The sequence below is a fragment of the Ctenopharyngodon idella genome, chromosome 6 (assembly GCF_019924925.1).
Source record: "Ctenopharyngodon idella isolate HZGC_01 chromosome 6, HZGC01, whole genome shotgun sequence".
Lineage (NCBI taxonomy): Eukaryota > Metazoa > Chordata > Actinopteri > Cypriniformes > Xenocyprididae > Ctenopharyngodon > Ctenopharyngodon idella.
Window position 1 is genome coordinate 31,702,740 of NC_067225.1, and position 20,966 is coordinate 31,723,705.

The following is a 20,966-nucleotide window of genomic DNA, read 5'->3' on the forward strand; positions in this document are numbered from 1 at the left end:
GTGTCTTTTGTCTTGAGCTGGCTTTATTGATTTGATTACATTATTGTGAGTAATCAAGATGCATTTTACTGTGTTTAAATGCTGTACAAGTAGACCAAATCAAAACAAGCAAAAATAGATGTTTTTCATTTTATTTTCTCAAAATACATGAAAAACAGAATGCTGAAAATAATCCCAACAGTAAATAAAAACAAAACAACCATCAACGTAATAAATGCACATCATACACAAACCCATTATGTAACGCCCTCTGGTCTGTCATAAATATGAAATGAAAGCCAATGGAAGGTTCATTAAATTTTACAGGAATTTGTGATAATCCGAGTCACTCGAGCGAACCAACATTTCCTGAACCACAGGCATTAGTCATCATAAAACGCAAATGGACTAACTATAAAAATCTTCAATCGACTGTAAAACCAGTGTAGATATTTGGCTGAGTCTTCCATGGATGTCGGATGGGAAATCATGGCACCGTGGTTTTATCGATCAGGTCGCACCATACCAGGTCTAACAGACAGCATCATTGGCCGAGCAGGAGGTCGCATCATGTGTGGCCCGGGCATCATTTGCATAGGTCCGCCCATTGGTGGACGCATACCTGGACCTGGAAAGACATTCAATTCAGAATGTTGTTGACAAGACATCCTTCACATTAACTAAGCTACATCTACATTTGAACAATCTTACCTGGTCCTCCAGGCATCATGCCATGAGGAGGTGGACCCATCATGGGCATCATAGGAGGACCACCCATTGGAGGAGCTGGTAACATGCCAGGTCTCGGAGGTCCGCCTGCAAGTTAAAAGAGAAAAACAGCTTATTCCTTGTACATAATCTTCAAATGAAAACAAGCGTGTTTTTATATTGTGATGTAAAAAACTTAAATTTAACTCAAACTCCTCCTGTAGTAAATTTTCTCTAAACTCAGATTTGATCACGAAAGTATTATAATACATATTTAAGCATTTTTTCCTGTGGGAATTTTTTTTTTTCTTCATGCCTTAAAGTAGCTTGAATGTAGCTCTACACCCTTGCTTCATTCAATATATGCATATCTATTAATATGCTAATTAGCCCCGCCTCCACTTGGTCAACTTACTGAGGTAAACGCTGAATTTTCATATCAACAGAAAAATATACTGGGATAAGCTTCTTGAGACTCTCCTGCTTCAGATCGGTCATAGTTAATGATATACTAAAGCCCGCCAGCACGTTGACGTGATTGGTTACAAGGTAGTTTGTGATGTCAGAAACATCAGCAAAACTGCAGTTTTAAAGAGAAAATACTCAGCAATGGTGTTGACTTATGAATTTGCACATGGTTTGTCTTAAAGCATGGTAAAAACACCACATAGACATATAAACAACATTAAAAACTTGATTTTCACCACAGGAGGACTTTAAAGTAAATTCTCAATTTATTGGTTGACCAATATGACTGATATCTAGAGAGCAGGGTGACTGATATCATGCCAATATTTATATAATACAATTTAGTGTGAAATACACAATTTCAGAATTTAAATGTGTTAAGGCAAGATACCACAGGTGAACAGGGTAAATTAACAATAGTTTTTCATTACAAGTTTTCTGAAATGTTATGTTTAAATATGCAATATCTACAGTGCTATGAAAAAGTATTTGCCCCCTTCCTTTTTTTTTTTTAGCTTTTGCATATTTGATTCAGATCATCAAACAAATTTTAATATTACACAAAGATAACCAGAGTAAATACAAAAAAGCAGTTTTTAAATGATGATTTCATTTATTAAGGGAAAAAAAGCTGTCCAAACCCACCTGGCCCTATGTAAAAAAAAAAAAGTAATTTAACACTTAAATGTGTACTTCGGATGTTTTCTTTTCACTATTCTGAAAGACACGCTGTGGAAGCAGAATAGCCCAAAATCTTAAAATTGACTAGTGCATGAAAAACAAAAAAAAACAATGGGTCTCATTCACCAAGCATGCATACGCACAAACGTATGCGTGAAATCTGTGTACGACCTTTTCACAAACAAATCATGTTAAATGATATTACATATTAAAATTTTATAATTTATATATAAAATTCTATAATAAAACACCATTTAATTTCATCTTAAATATTTCATCATATACAGTGAGAGTAAGAAATGGTGCATAATAGCTTCAGCTGCGAGGTTTCTCTGAATAACGCAGATATACGAGTATGTGTACATCTGGCTAATGAGAGGCCTGTAATCTGGGTTTTGAGAATGAGAATCTGGCAAGAGTGCGTCTGCAGAGAGCGCTGAGTTTGACGAAAAAAATGCAGAAAGCCCTTAGACGGAGATGGTTGGGCGTGTTTTATGCAAATGACTAACCTTGTGCACACGCCCGCTCATTTAGAATACTTTAAATTCATTAATGCTCGAATGAGGTTAAGAGCAAATCCACATGTGTTGTGAATTATTTTCATGAGAAGTTCTGTGCGTACAAATATGAAATAATCCACGCAAATATTCGTGAATTAGTGGTTTTGCCTGTAAAATCTTGCCTTAATTAAGCATTGAGTTACTCAGAACTATTGACAAGGCTGTTGGTAAGCTTTGTGACTGACAGGAAAGGGAGCAAACATTTCAGAGCTCCAAAACTTACTAATGTTTGGATGAGGAAGCAGAGATCCGCCAGGTGGAGGGGCTCCTGGGAACGGGGTGGGTGGAATTTTACCCTGCTGGAAGGCAGCCGCTGTAACACAAAAATGAAGAAAATAAGTGCCCAATCAACTGAATCAAGATAATTATATCAAATATGCATTTGTATAGATCAGTGTTAATGTCTAATAACATCCACAAGAATATGATTTACTCACTTGTTTTGTCGATGAGACTCTGAGCCTGCTCCTCCATCCATTTCTGATAATAATCTTTCACATTTTCTTTATGTTTACGTCCACTGCAGTGTGTCTTTCTGACTGATGGCTGCAGAGATTCAATATACAGACAATAAACATTTGCATAGATAATAATGAATGTCATTTCAGATTAACAACAGATTGTATAAAAAGTGCTAATCTTACCGAATCATGTGTCAGGTATGTGTCACAATAATCACAATAAAACCTGGATGAGAAAAAAAAACTGGTGTTACACAAAAACAACTCAACCTTACACAAAAATACTGTAGTGGTACTAGAGTACAGGGATGACTTACACACTAATGATAATATCACAGCTATTTAAAGTACTGCCACTTGCAAAAGTAACAAAGTACCATGATTTTGTTGGACATGTACCATGAAAGTGTCTTCTTGGAAGTAATTTGGAGCACCATATAAATAGCATACCATGACACTGAAATTCACGCACAATGGTATTTACATGGTAGTATTTGTTATGGCTGATTTTGCACATTTTCTACTGTTAAAAATCGATTACTCCAGCAAAATGTTATTTGAAGCAGTTAAACTGTGTGTAAACATAAGAACTAGCATACTAAAGCAAATATTTTGAACCCATTTTAACGCTGGCTTAGCTTACAGAGCTAGCTCTTGTCTGAGAAACACAGTTGTTTTTGTAATGTGGTTTTCTAAATTGCCTAAATGCACAACCGATACAATGATTAACCTCTCGTGACTAAGATGTGTTGGTTTGTTTTTAAAATACATCGTATATGTTTGTATAAAATAAGCATAAAAGATTGACTCACTTCGGCATCTTCACAGCGGAACAGCGCGGGGCGAAAACCACCGGATGTAGAATATGAGAATCCGTTTACGTCTTTGTTTGCGCGAACACGTGCGTGCACTGGCGCCACCCCGTGTTTGGGAGAGGATCTGTATTAGATTACCCACTTCAAAAGGTCTCACTTCACGCCTAAATAAATACATTTGTGTTTGCGTTTACTGTAGTGACGGTTAAGAACATTTTCCCCTAATATATTTAAATGTAATACCTATAGCGTATGAAAAACATTTTCGTTATATCTGTACAATAACAAAAAAGAGCTCTGACTTCAACTAATTCTCATTAATATAATGAAACATTATTAAAATTGTATTTATACATCATTGTAGTATTTGTGTACTGTATTAATTGTTTACAATCATGACTTTGGCCCTAAAAGGCAAACATTTCTTCAGGGTGAAATATGACTAGACATTTTTTTGCCAGGGTTCGTGAGATTCACCGTTGTGCTCTGTAAGAATCTATCAATACTTATTTATACCAATACTATAAGCATCAACAGATAAGGGACACTGCAGAATATAGTTTTATTCTGACAAAACAATTGAGAAGACATCTTAAAGCAACGAGTATTTCGCAACACGTTTGAGAAACCATGCAGCTGCCATGAGATGTTTCCTTGTGCAGCTTTAAGCAGTTCAACTTTAATGTTTTATGTTGTTCATTCATTCAAATCTACAAAGTTCCACCAAAAGCAAAACCATTGACAAAATGCCTGTAATACAGTACAATGTCTAACAGGTTGCAACACCTTTTTTCAATTCTACCATCTTATCTATTTTGAGCCTGCAGCATGACAGTTCATATTTAGCCTTTCTATTGTAGTAGTCAGTAATAAACTTGTAGCTGAAAGTGCTTGAGAAACAGGATGTTGCAACAGTATATGTAAAATATCTGGTTGATCTGATTTGCTTTAAACCTTTACAAAAGCATGTATGATGCCATTACTTATCGCAAACAAATTTTGAAAGCGATACTGATTGTAGCAGACAGACGTGGGTTGAAATTGAATGCAAAATACATTAAACATGTAAACATTAAACAGCATTTGAGACCAATTTTACTTCCTTAATGTGACATCTCTATTAATATTAAACGGAAAATAAAAAATAAAAAAGCAGGCATCCACATTTAACTTTGTTCTGTGGAACAACATGCTCAATAACAACAGGAACGTCTATCAAGAGAGTCCATTTTGATTTCATGTCGACTTAAACTCTGCCATTGGTAACTGTAAAACGGTGACTTGATAAAACATGAAAACCACTTATTTCTTTCCAAAGGATAAGGAACCATTATCCAAGTATTCAGAATTACATTGCATTTTATTTTAGATAAAGACTTACACATAAGACATGATGTTTTCTGCGCTGTTAGAACACACATCGCTTTCATATTTTCAGTAGCCATCTGTGAATGATGAAAACTGTTGATCCTAAATAATTACTAAATATACTAATTACAATAGTCCCTTTGAAATGATGCGAATGCTTGCGGGAAGTCATCATCCTAACATGATGCAGCTTGAAAACCCATCTGACATATGCGGCACATCTCAATGTCATCTGGATTAAATACAGTGACGTGACCAATCCATCACCAGAAAACCAAGTCCCTTCTGCTCATCCTCCTGGAAAACCACAGCAGCATTAGTCAACACACCAGCCCTGCCGATACGCCGACCTCATTCACTCCAACTGTGGCACATCTGTCTCTAAACAGTCCTCATAGGTTGGATTTGGGTGCCGTGTTGACAGGAATTGCTCTGAGCTCTGTCCGCATGCATAAGTACTCGCCAATGACTGCCATGAGGGCCATGCAGGCCACGTTGACCAACCACCATGACAGGGCGGCTGGGATGTGGGCGTTATAGATCCAGCAGCCGATCATGTGGAAGAAATGCACTGTTACGGTGAAGTCCAAGCACTGCTTTCCCCGTCGGATGAAAAACCACAGGCCAAGAGCACTGAGAAGAGAAACAGAGCCAGGAATGACTTAAGATAAAAGATAAAACAGAGATAACTGTTTGGAATAAGAGACATTAATATAAACTTACCATGTGAGAGAATTCAGAATGAATGCCATCATAGACAAGCGGCCTTGTGTTGTTGAAAAGCCAAGAACCTTGAAAGAAAGTAAACTAGTTATTTGTAGGGCTGGGTTGACAATATCAGTTTTAACTGATCTTCATTTTGATGAACCAGTATTGATTTTTAAAGCATTAGTGCACTTCAGAATTCAAATTTCCTGATAATTTACTCACACCCATGTCATCCAAGATGTTTACGTCTTTCTTTCTTCAGTCGAAAAGAAATTACAAATGTCAGTTTCAGTGCAGCTTCAAAAGAGCTCTATGCGATCCCAGACGAGGAAGAAGAGTCTTATCTAGCGAAACGATCGGTCATTTTCTAAAAAATAAAATAAAAATTTATATATTTTAACCACAAATGCTGGTCTTGCACTGCTCCGCAACACTCCACGCTTTACGTAATCATGTTGGAAAGGTCACACATACCAATCCAGTGTTTACAAAGCGGATGTGCAAAGACTAAGTCAAACGGCCTTTACAAAAAAAAGGTAAAACAATGATGTCAGACGATTTTGAAGTTGGAGGAGAAAATGAGATAGAGATTTTCGCCCTACTGCGGTACTTCCACCTACGTCATGCGTGACCTTTCTAACGTGATTGCGTAATGCATGGCACATCGCAGAGCAGTGCAAGACGAGCATTTGTGGTACAAAAGTATATACATTTTTTATTTATTTTTTTATAAAATGACCAATCGTTTCACTAGATAAGACCCTTATTCCTTGTCTGGGATCGGGTAGAGTCCTTTGAAGCTGCACTGAAACTGACATTTGGACCTTTAACTCGTTGGTAACTGTTGAAGTCCACTATATGGAAAAAAATCCTGGAATGTTTTCCTCAGAAACCTTAATTTCTTTTCGACTGAAGAAAGAAAGACATAAACGTCTTGGATGACATGGGGGTGAGTAAATTATCAGGAAATTTTAATTCTGAAGTGAACTAATCCTTTAAATCCCAAGATCGATCTTTCAGTCTATGCTGTTTTCTGTTGATGCATGAACAAAACACCTTCCATTCAGAAATCACAATAAACTTTGTGCTTTGTTACTTTTGATAAGAAACAAAGTCTTAGCTTTCAGATCCTGTCAATTTTATCCCAAAATGCAAACAATAAATACAGTTTTGACGCTCTTTAATGTGGCGTGACAGATCGCTGTAGTGCTAATCATGAACCGATCATCTCTTCCTTTTTACTATTAGTTATAGCTTGAAATAAACATGAATGAACATCATACGGTATGATGAATGAAACAGTACAACTTACTAAAATGTATCATGTCTCATGTAATCACTCAATCAGTGTTTCAACCGCGGAAGGACGTCAATAAAACAGCTTGTAAACAATACGTGCCACGTAACGTTATATTTACTTCAGGAAAGCATTCAATTTCCATATCTTGTTAGTCAATAGAGGAGCATTTTGCTAAGTATATGCACTATATTATATATTCATTACATTTTTAGTGGTCTCATTTATTGTATGTTTGAATGAATCTGCCATGAAACAAATTATGACAATCACAGTTTAAATGTTTATATTTCAACACCGAATTAAAGTAGAAACATAATTGAAAAGTCGATATATATGCAATTTAATTGTTGTGTTTGTAGTATACAGTTCTGATTATTATATCTAAAAATAAATAATTGAATTTTATTAATTCTAACCTTTAATATTATAGTAATGTAACAACTGACTTGGTTCCTTGTATAGTTTACAGCATTTGTTGAGAAAGAATTTTCCCTTTGGAAAAATTGCCATACTGTACCTGATACAAAACCAAATGAAATGAGTCCAGAATCGAATCAAGAGCATGTGAATTTTGATTCGTGAAATCTGTCAAAACCCAGCTCTAGCTATTTGTCACTCAAAGGCAGCATATGGACCATAATCTTTGTTAGAGAGCAATATTTAGCTAAAAGGATGATGATTTTATCATCTCTACACTCATTACTTATTGAGTTCTGCATCGATTATAAATTATTGCTACTGACCTATAAGGCTCTAAATGGCTTAGCTCCTGTGTATTTAAAGGGTTAGTTCACCCAAAAATGAAAATTGTCATTTATTACTCACCCTCATGTCGTTCTACACCCATAAGACCTTCGCTCATCTTCAGAACACATATTAAGATATTTTTTGTGAAATCTGATGGCTCAGAGAAAACACTGCTTTGAAGCTTTACGAATCTTTTGTTTCGAATCAGTGGTTCAGAGCACCAAAGTCACGTGATTTCAGTAAACGAGGCTTCGTTACATCTTAAGTGTTTTGAAATGTCAATATTTCACGTGACTTTGGCAGTTTGATACACGATCCGAACCACTGATTCGAAACAAAAGATTCATAAAGCTTCAAAGCAGGGTTTTAAAATTGCCCATCACTAGATATTGTTGAAAAGTCGCTATTTTGTTTTTTTTGGTGCAGAAAAAATATTCTCGTCGCTTTACAATATTAAGGTTGAACCACTGTAGTCACATGAACTATCTTAATTTGTGTTCTGAAGATGAACGAAGGTCTTACGGGTGTGGAACGACATGAGGTTGAGTAATTAATGACAGAATTTTCATTTTTGGGTGAACTAACCGTTTAACTGATCTTCTATCGCCCTACAATCCATCACGCTCTTTAAGATCACAAAACTCTGGACTTCTGGTTGTACATAGGATATCTAAGTCCACTAAAGGAGGAAGAGCGTTTTCACATTTGGCTCCTAAACTCTGGAATAGCCTTCCTGATAATGTTCGGGGCTCAGGGTCACCCAGTTTAAACCTAGATTAAAGACGCATCTCTTTAGCCAAGCATTCACATAATGCATCTCATATCAGATCAATTGCACATGACTATCTTTGCTTAATGTTACGAACAGCAGCTAAGCTAATTATACTCCATTTGCTCTTCTGTTTTATCTCAGGATGCCCATCCCAAGGTGACTAGAGAGTACATCAGCTTCAGTTAGGATCCAGTCTCTTATGAAGATGACCACCACCCGTGAAGAGACGGCGCCAACCCCTGTAAGGACTTCAGATGACGCAAACTCTGGATCAACGTGCACCATTCCAAATTTTGCTATATATCCTAATCACTGTTAACATGTATTCATTACTTCCAAAAGCTCATTGTTTCTACCTTAAATTAATACATTGTTAGCTAACTGCGTGATTTGTATATGTACATTTCTGAAATTGGACACAGTCACCTCTGATAACAGATTACTCTAAATTGTAATGTTGACATGCATTCTCTGTAAAGCTGCTTTGAAACGATATGCATTGTGAAAAGCGCTATACAAATAAATGTGAATTGAACTGAAAAGGATGAGAGAGCCATTTTTTAGCCATTGTCTGCAAAATAATGATTGTAAGTCTTTCATCCAGCTCTATTTAGACAGGTACTTACCTCATAACTGAATATCTGGTCAAGTGATCTACTGGTATGGACCAAACCATCAACACCAGCCAACCACAGACCCAAGAAGCTGTAGTAGATGCACTGCATGAGAACAATCTGAGAGATGATGAGGATCGGATCCCAGATGTAGCTGCGGAAATGACTGCCCATCTCGCAGGAGAAGAGGGGGACAACACACGTCCCACACCGGCTGGATGGGTTAACAGGAGCCCCAAGATTTGAGTTTCAACCTGTCAATGCCAAAAGAATAACAGTGCACAATTCAGTTAGTTTGTCAGACCTACTTCTGAGAATACCATGATAGATCACCAAAAATATGGTCTTTTTTGTTAGTAACCACGAAAGCTAAGTAAACCAACCCAGATAATGTGAAATCAATTTTACTGAGACTAAATAACTTCCGCTGGTCAGCATTATTAGGCAACATACGCACTAGTTAGCATTCAAACATTCTATAGTCAAGAATAATAATGTGTTATCTTCAATATTTTTATAGTTATATAAACATAATTAATATAATATAAACTTAATGTCGTTTCATATCAATAAACAAACATGTATATGTAAAATATACAGGCGAACAGGCTGTTTATTAGCATTCGCTAGCTAAAACAGTGCTAACCAGCGACTTTGTTGACGTCCGTCTGTGAGTATTATAATGTCATGAAAACACGAACCCTTAATAAGACACATCCGTAATGAGATGTTGAGGTCGGTCCAACGCCTGACAATTTAAAATTAAGGACAGGAAACGCTTTATGTGGCTAATAATATTAAGTTCAACCGGATGCGAAACTTTGAGCCGATGTTCAGAGCTTGACGTCATTATCATCTGTGTGTCCCGCGGCGCAGATTCGATACATTATCAACCTTCACCGATCACAAAACAGATGATCAGCTCTTCGACTGAAATAACTGGAAAAATAATTACATTGAGGTTCAGTTGATGTCATGAGTTGATATTATTATTCTTTTTATCCTTATCCTTTTTTTCATAAAAATGAAGCCTATAATTAGGACTATGAAGCTTTTTTGTCTATTATTTCAGTGTTTTAGCACATTTTCCCCAACTGTCATTACTGCAGTGGGAAAATTATTATTAAATCATTGTCTGTTTTATTATATATATATATATATATATACACTACCGTTCAAAAGTTTGGGATCGGTAAGATTTTTAATGTCTTTCGTCTGCTCACCAAGATTGCATTTGTTTAATTAAAAATACAGTAAAAACAGTAATATTGTGAAATATTATTACAATTTAAAATAACTGTTTTCTATTTGAATATATTTTAAAAATGTAGGCTAATTTATTTCTGTGATGGCAAAGCTGAATTTTCAGCATCATTACTCCAGTCTTCAGTGTCACATGATCCTTCAGAAATCATTCTAATATACCGATTTTCCGCTCAAGAAACATTTCTTATTATTATCAATGTTAAAAACAGTTGTGTACTTTTTTTTTCAGGATTCCTTGATGAATAGAAAGTTCAAAAGAACAGCATTTATCTGAAATACAAAGCTTTTGAAACATTATACACTACCGTTCAAAAGTTTGGGGTCAGTAAGAATTTTAATTTTTATTTTTTTGAAAAGAAATGAAGAAATTAATACTTCTATTCAGCAAGGATGCATTAAATCGACCAAAAGTGACAGTAAAGACATTTATAATGTTACAAAAGATTATATTTCAAATAAACGCTGTTCTTTTGAACTTTCTATTCATCAAAGAATCCTGAAAACAAAATATTGTATACAAATATTTTGTACAATTGTACACAATAAATGTTTCTTGAGCAGCAAATCGTCATATTAGAATGATTTCTGAAGGATCATGTGACACTGAAGACTGGAGTAATGATGCTGAAAATTCAGCTTTGATCACAGAAATAAATTCAAATTTAAAAAATATACAAATAGAAAGCAGTTATTTTAAATTGTAATAATATTTCACAATATTACTGATTTTACTGTATCGGTGAGCAGACGAAACTTCTTTTAAAGACATTAAAATCTAATATCTTACCGATCCCAAACTTTTGAACGGTATCGTTTTATATATATATATATATATATATATATATGATTTGATATGTTCGAGCACCTATAAATTGTTGTCATAGTTCAACTTCATAATTCAATAGCTATTATTGCAAACTAGAAAAAGAAAGTTTGAATTTGGGTTTGAGAAAGCCTTATCTGGAAGTTTAAACCCGTTTAAAAGTAAAGTGTATGGCGTGGTTTCACAGACAGGGTTTAGATTAAGATAGGATTATTTAGGCCTTAGTTCAATTAGGACATTTAAGTAGCTTTTTTAAACGTGCCTTAGAAAAAATAAACATTACTTGTGTGCATCTTGAGACAAAACAATGGCACTGACATATTTCAATATATGTCAGTGCAAGTTGCTTTCAGTTATATCAGTTTAAACATGCATTTTAGTTTGGGACTAGCTTAAGCATTTTCTGTGAAACCAAGCATATATAAAGTTAAAGTTAAAATTTACCTAAGCCTTGTTGTGTAATTTGAAAGCAGTTATATTAAGCAGGCTATATGCTGCATGGTGTGCTGGGTGATTGCTAGGTTGTGGTTTGAGTGTTTTGGGTGGTTTCTACTTAAACATTTGCTACTGGGAAATACATGATGGTTGCTAAGAAGTTGCTTGGTGGTTTCTAAGGTGTTCTGAGCGGTTGCTAGGATGTTTATAGGTAGATGTTTGCCAAGCCAACATAATTACCGCTTCAAGACTTCAGAAAGATATATAGGCCCTGATGTGCTTATGCCAATGACATTATGATTTATGTTTTTTTTCCCCACCCACTTACTGGCATAGTGAAAGTTTATAGTTGTTATCTGTGACTTATTTGTCATATTTTGTGGTCAGAATGCCTGTAACACTTCTCACATTTCACCAGAGCTTCCTTTTGTCTCGCTCATCTCTTGAGTTGGCATTTGACATTCACACTGTGGTCCGTCAGTTGGTTTGTCGCTTGAATGAGAAACAAGAACTGAAATTAAGACCTTTGACTCTTCTAGTACACTGGATGCATTATATATATATCTTAGTCAACATATGTATAAATCAGTAAATGGGTAGTTTGTGATCATGATGTATTTTGATATGGGATGCAACTGTGAGTCAGGTATTCCTAAACCCATTTTCATATTAATCTTGATGATGTACCAACATACAGTTTATTGGCAGTCTGGGACAGTTAATTATTGGTTAACTGTATAATTCAAGTCATGTGTTAAATGCAAATTCTTCTTATCTTTACTGTCATAAAAGCACAATATCTTACTCTATAGTTCAGTATGGCTATGTGAATTTGCTGGATAGTTTGTTACCTAAAACTTTTTTACTATTATTTCCATGTTTTAGCACATTTTCCCTAATTGTAGTGTGAAAATTATTATGATAACAAATCATTATTTTATATAATGTAATTCATAATATAATAAAATATATGTTATTTTAAATAATTGACCCACCTATAAATTGTTGATTTAAAAGGTAATTTAAAAAATAGTTGTAAAAAGATGATTCTCAGTTATGAATCACATTTGGAAATAAACAAAACAGTAAAACATCCAGACTTTAAAGCTTTGTGTTGCCAGGGCATTGCAATGCAGTTGATAAGGTGTTCTGGATGTTTTTAGCATGTTTTGAGGTGGTTGATAGGGTGTTCTTTGGGGGTTGTTCGCTGCTTGATGTGCAATTTATGCATTCACAAAAAATTATTGTTTTCAAACAGGCTTCCTGAAGACTCCATCTGTCATTTAAAAAAAAAAAAGGTATTCAATTTGATACATTTCTATTAATTTTCTATTAATCAATAAATACAAATTCTTCACTGCATGCTATTGGTAGTAGTTTTTAATTGAAGACATTTCACTCAAAAACTATAGACACACAAGATCCAGTGTTTCCTATGGGATAGAAATGTGCAAACAAAATATGTGCAACCAAATCCAAACCATTAGCTGGAAAAAGCATTACGACTGTAATGAATATTGGTGTGTTTTGCTCATTAGTGGAAAATTGGTTATGTTAAATTGTCCCATTTTAATCTATTTAGTTGTTTGCTGTGCATTTCAATGACATGACAAGTCTAACAAATCATCCAATGCTCATCCTTAGCAACATCAGGCCACAAAATATTTTTATTACATTCAAAAGATCTTTCAAGTACCTGTCCATAGTTTAACTCACAGCGGTGAATTCACTGCACAGCTGTCACTTTTACATTCTGCATTTCAGCAAAAAAAACTTCTTATTCACTACTAGTCACATGCCATCCAACTTAACCAGGGGCCGGATGCATAAACTACTGTTTATAACTGCATTTTTTTAAGTCAGTTAGATTCTGATACTGAAAAGTAAAACTGATTACCCCTAACTAACTGCTAGTATGTCATACTATTTCTTAAGACTTAGAGGTGCGTCCCAATTTGCGTACTTATGCACTATTCTATGCCCATTAGTATAATAATAATAATAATAAGTTTTATTTATATAGCGCCTTTCCAGAGCTCAAGGACGCTATACAATGTACATTTAACAAGGAAGAGATAATGTGAGTAGACAATGATGAAAAACAATAATGGACAGGGAAGCATACAGAAGAATAGAGTCAAGCACAATAAAATACAAAACAGGACTTAAGAGACATAACATAACATTCAGAGAACTATTAGTTAATTAAGCAGAGCAATCAATCCATCAAATCAGAGGTATAACATTCAGAAAACAAGTGAGTTTTGAGTAATGATTTAAATTCAGAGATATTATTAACACAACAGAGTGAGCGGGGGAGAGAATTCCAGAGTTTGGGTGCGATAGCACTGAATGATCTGCCCCCTATTGAAGAGAGGCAATGCAGAGGGACAATGAGAAGGCCAGAGTCAGAGGAACGTAGTGAGCGAGTCGGGGTGTAGGGGACGAGCATGTTACAAAGATAAGGGGGAGCCAGGACGGAGTTGGGCAATGCGACATAGATGAAAGAATGCAGATTTGCTAATAGAGGTAATATGAGACTGAAAGGAAAGGGTGGAGTCGAAGATTACACCTAATTTTTTAACAGTATTAGAAGATTTGATGTGAGAACCAGCAATCTCACAGGTGAAATTGGTACAAATATTGCTGGTAAGTGAGGGAGTTCCAATGACAATAATCTCAGTTTTGTCCATGTTAAGTTTCAGAAAATTTGAATTAAGCCAATCTTTTATGTCTTTCACACAAGCAGAGATTTTGTCTGTTTGGGCAGGTAGAGCAGGTGTGCAGATAGAGTATAATTGAATGTCATCAGCGTAAAAGTGATAGTTAAAATCTGACCAAGTGGTATTATGTAAATTATGAATAATAAAGGCCCGAGAACGGATCCCTGGGGAACACCTCGCTTCAGGGGGACAGTAGGTGATCGAAAATCCTTAACTGAGATGTAGAATTGTCTGTCAGAGAGAAAACCAAAAAAGAGCAGTACCAGAAATACCCAAATCAGAGAGACGAGAAACAAGTAATTCATGGGAGACGGTATCGAAGGCAGAGCTGAGGTCAAGTAGCAGAAGTATAGACAGAGAACCAGAGTCACCAGAAAGCAGTAGGTCATTCACTACCTTTACAACTATGGAGGGAGCGAAAACAAGATTGAAAGGGATCAAAGAGATTATTTTCAACTAGAAAAGACTGGAGTTGGGAGGCAACAGTGCTTTCTAGTAATTTAGCTATGATGGGTAAATTTGAAATAGGACGGTAATTAGATTTGAGTGGCAGAGGAAATGAAGCAGAGGTAAGAGATGTATTGATGAAGTGAGAAATAGGTGCAGAGATTTCAGGAGAGAAGTAGGAGCAGGATCAAGCTGACAGGATGAAGAGTTGGATTTCAAGATTAACTTAGAGACAGAAGATGGGGTCGTCAAAGAAAAACAAGACAGAGACTGACTGGATAGATATACATAGTGCAAGTAGTGTGTTCACACTGAAAATTCCAAAAACAAAAAGTGCACTTTAAATACCCAGATAATGCACTTAATTAACCGAAAAAACGAAGTGTGGAATGTTGAACACTTTTTGCACTCAACTGCCGCAGCTTTAATTAGATAATGGAGGGGCAGGGGCTATCAGACCCGTTGATGAATGACAAAATAACCTTATAAAATTCATAAACTACACGGTTGAGTACATAGTGTATATGTGTATAGTGTGTCATTTGGGACATGCAAAGTGCAGTATAGCATTGCACTTTGAAGTCATAGTCACTCTGTCCAGTGCATCACACCTCCTTGCTATGTAAATAAGGCTTAATATGGAATGCACCGTATTTACAAAACTGCTATTTGCCTGGCACAATTACGTCTGAAAAGCGATGTTTGTGTACATTTTCCTGTGACCACAGCAGCAGTAATTCATCAAATGATAGAGAAGAGCATTATAACTGGGCATATTTCCAGACACACAGTGTAGACAAGTGCTCTTTCTGCATTTTAAAGAGCTGATTCAGATGCATGAACTGCAGCAATGTCCGATTGCAGTAGCCTGCAGCATCCTCTACAATGTAATGCATAATGAAAAATTGCATTGCACAATTTTGGGTGTGTTTATGCTGTTATGTGATTTGCATAGTTCCTTTAGTCCAAGGGTCTCCAAACTCGGTCCTGGAGGGCCACTGTCCTGAAGAGTTTAGCTCCAACTTGCCTCAACACACCTGCCTGGAAGTTTCTAGTATGCCTAATTAGACCTGGATTAGCTGGTTCAGGTGTGTTTAATTGGGATTGGAGCTAAACTCTGCAGGACAGTGGCCCTGCAGGACTGAGTTCGGAGACCCCTGCTTTAGTCAATCAGATGCTAAAACAACTCCAAACGTACGCTACCATTCTTAGTGAATTCCCCCTTAGTCTTAGTTGCTATTGAACTTGGGTTTTCTCCGTAATTGGTCCAGGACCGTGCTGGCTTGGGCTTTTACAGAGCACAAATCGCTGGATGATATGAATCAGTGTATCACGGAAGCGCTGGATGCGGAACGCATACACTAGTGGGTTGAGTGCGGAGTTAACGTGTGACATAAAGATGCCCACATAAACAGCACTCTTGGGCATTGTGCATGTCGGGCAAAAAAACACAATACTGTTCATTATATGAAGCGGCAGCCAGCAGAGCGCAAAAAGAAACAGAACTAGTGCTAACGACTTTGCCAGTTTCAGCTCTTTGCGGTAGTACTTGCTCGAGTCGCAAGTGGCTTCGGCTCGACGATTGAGCTGACGGGAAATCACGCGGAAGATCTCGGCGTACAGTCCAATCATGATGGTCAGGGGCACCACCACCCAAACGAAGAAGTTGAAGTAGACCATATAATCCATGCACATGACATTGATGAACTGGCATTGGATGGTCGTCGTACTGACATTTGCGGGTGGACTGCGGTGCCAGCCGGCCATAGGCACTAATCCAGTCAGAAACGAGATGAGCCAGCACAAACCCACAGCTACCCATGCCCGCCTCTGCGTAACAATGATGTTGTACCTGTCAAAAAATACAAATGCAATGGCATAAATTGCTTTTTGAAACCAATCATAACAGCAAGTGGTGATGCAAGTGTTGTTCTATATAAAGCACGCCTCTTTAATTTTAAGTAATATCAAAGGCTATAGAATAACACAAGACGCATCACTTGTAATATTTTGAATGGGGAAGTGCAACATGCAATATGGCGGAATAAGTCCCGCCTTCTAAATAAGAGCCAGTCACCGATTGGTAAAGTCATTGCGTCACTGCAGCGGCCAATAGAAGCTCCGGTTCCTATATAAACAATCAGACGCACACTTCCTGTTTCCTTTGAACTTCTGTTTTCACGGTAGCTCTGTATATTTCTATGGCATCGCTGTCATAGAATAATTAGCTGGTGAAGTGGATTTACTTGTTGTAGAGTTAATGAAAGTCATCGTGAGCATTGTATTGTTTAAAGCAGATGTCTTAACAAATGTCAGTCGACCGGGAAGATTTTAAAATGAGCAGTTCATTCATAAATACGTAAGTTCGCTGTGGAAATACAAACCGGAAGACAAAAGACATGAGCGCAGCGCTGAAAAGGGGCGGGGCTACATAAGGTCTATAGAGACGCGCACTTAGGACTGCGCATGCGCATTAGCCCGATCCAGCCTGAAAAATACAGTTATTTTTGTCATGATTTGAACGTTTAGAAACAAAATTTATGAGACAATTGTTTGTCAGATTCCCTTGGTGATTTTAAATATGAAATTTAACCGAAAGCTTGGCAAACAGCTTTGGAGAATTTTATGTTTCCCCATTCAAAGAGATAGGAGCTGCACTTGCATGCCCGAGAGCTGTTTCAAAGATGGCCACCAAATGAAATGACTTGTCTTAAAGGGACTTTGGTAATATAACTCATTAGGTCATTTAACAAATAGGCCTACTGCAAAAACGTGTCCAAAAACAACACACTTGGTTGTGTTGACAGGATTCTGACACATGTTGTGTGGGATTTTAACACATAATGTGTAATTTTAAAAAAAAAATGCCTCTGGACAGATTGGTACAATATATGTGTTATCTCCTGGGTGGGCAGTTTGTGTTTATGGAAATAAAAACAATACATATATATAGGCTATATAATTATATTTCATATGGTACCACTTAAAAAGCTCTAAAACGAATAAAAATTATTAATAAAATAAATATACAATATATAATTTCAATTAATTAAACTTAAAATATTAACGGCTGTTTTTTGTCGGCCAATCATTTCAGGCGTCTTGTCTTTTTAAACTGTGGCGGATCCCGCTCTTTTCACTCTGGCCCGGTTTGAGGGGGATCGCGATGCTGCTGGACTCAGCGCAAATCCGTGAGTTACAGCAGTTAATACTCTTTAAAATGCGTAGTGCTGCAAAAATACGATCATAGAAATAGTTAGCTACCAAATACGTTGTTAATCAGTTGGAAAGTGGCGACGTGCACTGAGCAAGGCAGAGCGCATAACTGAAATGAAAGACGCTGAAAAACGCGACCAAATAATTTGTCCAGCGCACCAGATCATTTTATAAAAACCTAAAAGAGGATTATAAGTGATCAATTTAACGTGGAGCATGAAATGTTGTTTGTTCTCATGGCATTACTTACATTCTATGGTATGAATTGTCTTTAAAGGCGTTGTTGTGTTAATCATGAGATTAACACTGGGCCTTATTTTCAAGAATTCGTTGATATTGACAAAGATGAAGATTTTCGACCGATTTCAAGACTTCACGTCAAGCACAGGAGCAGCTTGACATTTTCAGAAAGGGAGGTTAGTTGCTCACAGATCTCTATTTTCTTTCTAGTTATGGCTTGGGTGTGGAGTCTGTGGGATTTTTCCCCAGACGTTTTATCATCCTCAAGACGAAAGAGGTAAGTAAAAATTATTTAGAAATAAATAATGAATTATTAACATTATTGTTATGCAGTACAAATAGACTGGGATTAGTTGTACTTGCCTTAGGCAGTACAAGTAAATTTTCTGAATGAAAATAAACTCTTTTTTCTTTTTTTTTTTTTTAGATATAAATGATGTATTTTAATATATTTTAATATATTCAATTCACCGTTCCCCACAAATGTGTTACTTAAGCGTAAGTCACATGCCATCAAACATCAAGCAAATGAGTGGTTAGGTATGCTGCCAAAATACTATCAGACCAGTGAACATCATTCCCTTTGACAGACAGCAGGGATTTAATTTAGTTAAAAGCCTTGCATTACACCAGCCTATTGATTTGCATTAAAGAAAGCAACAGATATATTGCTGTCTGGCCAAGGAACATGATAAAACACAACTGATGCATTAAAGGTAAAGTTTAATCTCTACGTGGCAAAATGCAAATTTATAAAATTAAATAGTTCTGACTCTGACACCTGATTGGATGAGAAACTCTCAAGGCTTTGTTGTTTGCCGAACAATTATTATTATTATTAAATTAAACTGTTTATTGAATATTGGTGTTTTTTTTTTTTTATCAAAATGCTGTTGCATGACCGCAGTAATCTACTCAAGGCTGTGCATGATGATTTTGTTAAATTATTGCTTTGTGTCATGCAATTTGAACAGTAATTTTAATGTGAATAAGTTGGCGAAATGCATCAGTATTTTTTATGCACCACAATCCGTAGTTTTTTTGGTGGACTTGCACACCAATTGTGACGTCCTAGAATCTAAAGTCAGTTAACTAGCATAAAATTTGTGATTTTTCTTTCCTATTATATGTTATACTTAAGCAGATTCTGCACTAATAAATATAGACAGTTGTAAAACATAGTAAATATGTTTGTGCATCGTCCTGATATGGTTTATTTAGAAGAGGGATTTATAAATGTACAGCATATTTCAAGGTATTATTTTCAATGGTCTGATGTCAGTTGACATGTTTTTTCTTTAATTAATTATTAATAAATTTTAAAAATGTAATCTTTATTCAGTAAGTGTTTCAGACTCACCTGGTCGGGATTTTGACACGTAGGAAGCGGTCGATGGCGATGGCCAGCAGGGACAGTATGGAGCTTTGGGTGATGATGACGAGAAGGCAGGAAATGAAGAGGCAGGTGTAAAATTGTGTTTTGAGACCCAGGCTGATGACCACCGCGAGCGGAATGACAAGAACGCCGACCGCAATATCGGCCAGCGCCAGAGATACGATAAAGCAGAAGGTCGGGTCTCTAAGAGCCTGGTTCATGCCCACCACCAAGACCACCAGCACATTCCCAAGCACCGACGCCAGGGCGATAGTGCTCTCAATGGAGATGTACATCAGGTCCGCTTTCTCCCAGCTCTCAGTTACTGTGACAGTTGACATCTTTGCCATCCCTAGAAGTAGTTCCTGTTCCATTGCGTCTTCTACAAGATTCTCACGATGTCCTCAAATGCTGGTATGTGCTCTCATTTTAATCTATTTCTCAGTCTACTCCACTGTTTTGTTTTTTAGTCTTTATGGCTGTCTTGTAATTAAGTCTTTCTTACTGGTAGTAGCTGAACTGGCCTGCCATGAAAAGCACTCAGAGTTACTTCATAAGCAGATCCATGTCATCTATAGTTACTTTGAGCTGCCGTATGCCTTGTCCTTTGCATCTTCACAAACTCCTGCTTCTCCTTCTGTTGCGTAGGCTCTGCTGGCTGGGAAGGGAGGGGTGGTTCATTCTCTGCAGCACTATTTCCTTGCCCACTGCTTGCATCACTCACCATTTCTCTCTTTCTCTCTTTTCTCACACTTTTGAAACCTGAAACACCAGTTGTGCCATTTAGAATTGAATTAAGAATGCCATTTGAATCTGAATTGAGTTTGCAAACAGAATATGAAATTGAAATTTGAATTTAAAATAAGGAAGTAGAATTTAAAGGATTAGTTCACTTTCAAATGAAAATTACCCCAAGTTTTACTCACCCTCAAGCCATCCTAGGTGTATATGACTTTATTCTTTCTGATGAACACAGTCAGGGAAATGTTAATAAATATCCTGACGCATCCGAACTTTATAATGGCAGTAAGCATTACCAAACGAGTATGAGCTGAAGAAAGTGTCTCCATCCATCATAAACATATTCCACATGGCTCCGGGGGGTTAATAAAGGCCTTCTGAAGCGAAGCTATGCGTTTGTGTGTAAAAAAAAAAAAAAAAAAAAAAAAAATCTGTTATGAAATAAAATATCTAGCTTCCGCCAGACCACCTTCTGTATTCAAATAAAAAAAAAATAAAAGTTGAATAGGGAAGGCGTAG

At 36.5% G+C, this 20,966-nt stretch overlaps 3 protein-coding genes across 4 annotated transcripts; all 3 read right to left on the bottom strand.

The window, feature by feature from the left end:
- Window positions 1-115: 115 nt before the first annotated feature.
- On the bottom strand, window positions 116-3,794 carry snrpc (small nuclear ribonucleoprotein polypeptide C). Its single transcript, XM_051896854.1, has 6 exons — window positions 3,670-3,794; window positions 3,041-3,083; window positions 2,834-2,942; window positions 2,620-2,709; window positions 691-795; window positions 116-607 (listed from the first exon to the last, which is right to left on the bottom strand). The coding sequence occupies exons 1-6, from the start codon at window positions 3,675-3,677 to the stop codon at window positions 483-485; spliced, it is 480 nt and encodes a 159-aa protein (XP_051752814.1). The 5' UTR covers window positions 3,678-3,794; the 3' UTR covers window positions 116-482.
- A 421-nt stretch (window positions 3,795-4,215) lies between these two features.
- sys1 (SYS1 golgi trafficking protein) lies at window positions 4,216-10,051 on the bottom strand. The gene is made up of 4 exons (XM_051896855.1): window positions 9,883-10,051; window positions 9,194-9,435; window positions 5,764-5,831; window positions 4,216-5,673 (listed from the first exon to the last, which is right to left on the bottom strand). The coding sequence occupies exons 2-4, from the start codon at window positions 9,353-9,355 to the stop codon at window positions 5,433-5,435; spliced, it is 471 nt and encodes a 156-aa protein (XP_051752815.1). The 5' UTR covers window positions 9,356-9,435; window positions 9,883-10,051; the 3' UTR covers window positions 4,216-5,432.
- A 3,028-nt stretch (window positions 10,052-13,079) lies between these two features.
- On the bottom strand, window positions 13,080-20,119 carry LOC127514476 (adenosine receptor A1). 2 transcript variants are annotated; one of them, XM_051897346.1, is made up of 2 exons: window positions 19,692-20,119; window positions 13,080-16,727 (listed from the first exon to the last, which is right to left on the bottom strand). In XM_051897346.1, the coding sequence occupies exons 1-2, from the start codon at window positions 20,078-20,080 to the stop codon at window positions 16,112-16,114; spliced, it is 1,005 nt and encodes a 334-aa protein (XP_051753306.1). In that variant the 5' UTR covers window positions 20,081-20,119; the 3' UTR covers window positions 13,080-16,111. The 2 variants fall into 2 exon arrangements, with proteins under 2 accessions (XP_051753306.1, XP_051753307.1); XM_051897347.1 differs by lacking the exon at window positions 13,080-16,727 and having other exon boundaries at window positions 19,678-20,119.
- Window positions 20,120-20,966: the final 847 nt, after the last annotated feature.